Below are 4,395 nucleotides of genomic sequence, written 5' to 3' on the forward strand. Positions count from 1 at the left end.
TTACTGACAGTGCTCGCTGGGCAGGTGCTCGTGTTCAGGGTTCCAAGGCGATCTGGCAAAACACTCGGCGGCCTTCCTGTCACACTCACAGATGAACATCTCACATTCGTTGTTGTTGTCTGAGAAGGACGAAGCAGAGAGCATTGGTGTGATTACCATAGGGCTGACAAATATGACCATGAACAGAAACAAACTGAGAATAATATCAATTTGATTATAACAGCATCATAAAGAAAATCCCTTTGTTTCAGTGTACTCACTGCCACAGGTGACCTTCTTGTTTTTCTCATCACAGCTGTAGTCATAGAACTCGGTGTATGGATTGTCGAGGATGGGCCAGCACTCATCGTGCTGCATAGCATCATTGTAACACTGATCATGCACTTGACAGCACCTACAGGTCAAAAAGCCAAACAAGATGAATTTTAAACTGACTGGACAAAGTTTTTTTTTAATGTCTGAGTAGCAGAGTAGGTGAAGCATGACCTATCCAGATCATCCACAGGTGTGCCAGAGCCTCCCTTTCCACAGTAGCAACCATAGTCAGCGTAGTCAAAAACAGGCCAGCTATCCGGCATCAGACACAGGATCATATTTCTAAACTGGTTGAGAGCCTTGTAGTCCAATGAATGGGCTGAAGCACAACAAGCACACATTCAGAGTTACTCTACTATAAGATGCATCTTTTCACAAACAACATCTGTACAGATGGACAGCTTTTGTTGAGCTGTACTCACCAACAGAGAGGACTTCAGCCAAAAGTAACAGAGCCTGGAGGGTATTCATCCTGGAAGTCAGAGGGTCAGCTACAGAGTAGCTCTCACTCTTATATCAGGCCCTCTTTTTATATCAAGTATGGGACCTTGGGAGCGGTTCCATCAGCTGTTCATACTACACAGGGTCGCACGTCTCCCACTGCATTGACTCAGATCAAAACACAAGCCAGCATAAAAGCAGGTAAAATTCTCACACTGTCTAAAATCCATTAGCCTTGTGTTTGATGTTCAGTCTAAACTAGGGTTGCTCAGCCTTGGAGTATGAACTGTGTGTGGTTGTGTGTGTGCGTATGTGTGTGTGGTTGTGTGTGTGTGTGCGTGCGTGCGTGCGTGCGTGCGTGCGTGCGTGCGTGCGTGCGTGCGTGCGTGTGTGTGTGTGTGTGTGTGCGTGTGTGTGTGTGCGTGCATGCGTGCATGTGTAGATTAATTTAGCTGGTTTAAAATATATAATCATGTGCTCTCTAAGTGGTCCTCTGTGTATAACGCATTTGCTCAGACCATGCTCTTTAAAATATAAATGTATGCAATGCTCAAATAATAAAAATTAAGCGCTTGACAGCTCTAAATGCTGTGAGCCCGGCTTAAACATGGGGTCATGGGTCAGAAAAAGGTTGAGAAACCTTAAACTGTACTTGTCATATCAGTATGTATGAACGTCAAGTGGACAGCAATTTATCAAATTAATTATCATCTTACAGTATTATTTCAGTTAGTTAGGATAAACCTTATTACACACTTAAGCATAATTATGTAATACACTCATGCCTAGAGATAAACACGAGACCAGTTACATGCAAAGTTGACATGTTCCACCATATGCACAGAGACATGGAAATTCCCAGACTTAAAGAGCAATGGTGATACGAATGTTGAAGATATGATGGGCAATCATAAGTTGAGGACAAAGTGTTCAAAGGCACGTGTACTGTACAGTAGCTGTTGAGGAGAATGTGTCCCATTTCCCAGCAAATCTGTGAACCCACAACAGCGCCCTCTATGGTAACTTGACTTAAAGGTCCGATATTATGCTAATTTTCAGGTTCGTACTTGTATTTTGGGTTTCTACTAGAACATGTTTACATGCTTCAATGTTAAAAAAAACAACATTATTTTTCTCATACTCTCTGTCTGAATATATGTGTATTCACACTGTCCAAAACACTGTTTTAATGCCTGTCTCTTTAAGTCCCCCCTCACTTAGTCTGCTCTGATTAGTCAGCATTTCCAGGTCTTCCTCATCCGGGCTCTTGGCGTGTCTGTACTGTCTTCGCAGCCGAAGAATAACTGTAGCGGCACTGTAGATGCCCTTTCTATCTATAAATAGTACAGTTATGACATCACAATAGTACAGAAGTCCTGACGGCTCATTTAAAGAGTTAAAAAGTGTTCTGATACTTTCCAATTATTTGTATAGCACCTCGACCTACTTTATGATGAAAAAAATTTAAAAAGACATTGAAATCTCTTTTTTTTTTTTAACAATATGGGTCCTTTAATATTATACCTCTGAACAACTGACCATCAGTGAACAGCATATGAAGTAAAATGCATATCTACCTAGGTTAGGATAAATTCACAATTACAAATCCAGCAAATGGAGGAAAGGATAGATGGTTATAGTTCACAAAAATCACAGTGTAATCCCATGAAGAGATCATGATAAATGTATTAGGTCTGTTTGGATATCTCTAATAAGAGGCCAGTCCCCAACTAATTGATGTTTTGAAAACGAAAGAAAATTGATATTTGATGTTGATTTATTTATTTCTTATTTCTTTTACAGTTGATTGGTCTTTACTGACAGTGCTCGCTGGGCAGGTGCTCGTGTTCAGGGTTCCAAGGTGTTCTGGCAAAACACTCGGCGGCCTTCCTGTCACACTCACAGATGAACATCTCACATTCGTTGTTGTCGTCTGAGGAAGATAAAGCAGAGAGCACTCTGTGCTTACCGAAGGGCCACCAAACATTCTAATATACTATTGATTTAATTATATTTATTTAACAGTAACTGTTTTCATTCATCAACATTATTTTATTTCACCCCTGCAACAATAACTAAATGTACAGTGATGGAAGTGGGCAAGAAAATCTCTTTGTTTCAGTGTACTCACTGCCACAGGTGACCTTCTTGTTGTTCTTGTCACAGCTGTAGTCATAGAACTCAGTGTATGGATTGTCGAGGATGGGCCAGCACTCATCGTGCTGCATAGCATCAGTGTAACACTGATCATGCACTTGACAGCACCTACAGGTCAAAAAGCCAAACAAGATGAATTTTAAACTGACTGGACAAAGTTTTTTTTAATGTCTGAGTAGCAGAGTAGGTGAAGCATGACCTATCCAGATCATCCACAGGTGTGCCAGAGCCTCCCTTTCCACAGTAGCATCCATAGTCAGCGTAGTCAAAAACAGGCCAGCTATCAGGCATCAGACACAGGATCATTTTTCTAAACTGGTTGAGAGCCTTGTAGTCCAATGAGTGGGCTGAAGCACAACAAGCACAAATTGAGAGTTACTCTATTATAAGATCCTTCTATTGACAAACAACATGTGTGCAAATGAAGAGTTTTTTGATGACTGTACTCACCAACTGAGAGGCCTGCAGCCAAAAGTAACAGAGCCTGGAGGGTATTCATCCTGGAAGTCAGAGGGTCAGCTACAGAGTAGTTCTTACTCTCATATCAGGCCTTGTGTATATATATAGGACCTTGGGACCTGCCCTGTCAGCTGTTTATAGTGCGTAGGGCCGCACGCCTCACTACCCAATGTATGTATACTGTGAGCTTCAAACACAAGCCTGCATATGTAAAAGCAGGTGAAATTCTCACACTCTCTATACTCCTAACCCTGAGCCATGTTGTTTAATGTGATTGATGTTCTGTCTAGACTAGAGCTACATGTGGGAAAACAGATAATTGAAAAATAACTGACTTTACTGTATATATTTTCTTTATCTGTTTTGCCCTGATCAATTTTATTCTATTTTTATATTTTGTGCCGTGCAAGGAAGTAAGGTAAAGAGAGCAAGCAGAGTGAAGAGAAATAAGGGTGAAAGGGCAACACTTAAGGGAATAACAGATATGGATAGAGAGGAGTGAATAACAAGAATAGATGAAAGAGAGCTGTATACTAGAGCCGAAGTATGAACCTGAAAATGAGCATACTATGGGGTCTTTAATGCATTAGTAATAATATATAATTGCATTCATTTTTATACTTTTACTTACTACTTTTAATATTTAAGATATTCTTTAGGACCTGAGCAAGTGCCAGCCAACAAAACTGTCCCTGCAACTGAAAGTACAAAGAAACCTATTGTTTTGAAGAAATTATTATTTTTCTAGTGCTGCTCCAAAGGTCAACAGTGACTGGGGTCTGGGGCGTGAACAGCGGGCTCCATAGAGCCCCCTAATGCACGGAATGGTTGGTAAAAAAATGTTGATAAAATTTGGTGGGACCATTGCTCTCATCTTAAAGCACATGTATACATTTTTCTCACTGTACAGGAAGTCAGCCATCTTGGATTTTGTGCGACAATTTGCATTTTTTAAACAAGTTTGAGGACTTTAGGATGCACAAAACTCACAAAATGTTTCACCCCTGTTCAAACTAGTAATTA

The 4,395-nt window shown here is 40.6% G+C and overlaps 2 protein-coding genes across 2 annotated transcripts; both read right to left on the reverse strand.

The window, feature by feature from the left end:
• LOC310959210 (phospholipase A2-like) lies at positions 1-786 on the reverse strand (the record flags this gene model as incomplete). The annotated part of the gene is made up of 4 exons (XM_083930477.1): positions 1-119; positions 261-394; positions 487-634; positions 738-786. 4 exons carry the CDS (start codon positions 784-786, stop codon positions 1-3), a joined length of 450 nt encoding a protein of 149 aa, XP_083786603.1.
• Positions 787-2,570: 1,784 nt separating this feature from the next.
• Positions 2,571-3,430, reverse strand: LOC310959219 (phospholipase A2-like; the record flags this gene model as incomplete). The annotated part of the gene is made up of 4 exons (XM_083930487.1): positions 3,364-3,430; positions 3,113-3,260; positions 2,888-3,021; positions 2,571-2,689 (listed from the first exon to the last, which is right to left on the reverse strand). Exons 1-4 carry the CDS (start codon positions 3,410-3,412, stop codon positions 2,571-2,573), a joined length of 450 nt encoding a protein of 149 aa, XP_083786613.1. The 5' UTR covers positions 3,413-3,430.
• Positions 3,431-4,395: the final 965 nt, after the last annotated feature.

Source organism: Echiichthys vipera (assembly GCF_963691815.1).
Source record: "Echiichthys vipera genome assembly, chromosome: 16".
Lineage (NCBI taxonomy): Eukaryota > Metazoa > Chordata > Actinopteri > Perciformes > Trachinidae > Echiichthys > Echiichthys vipera.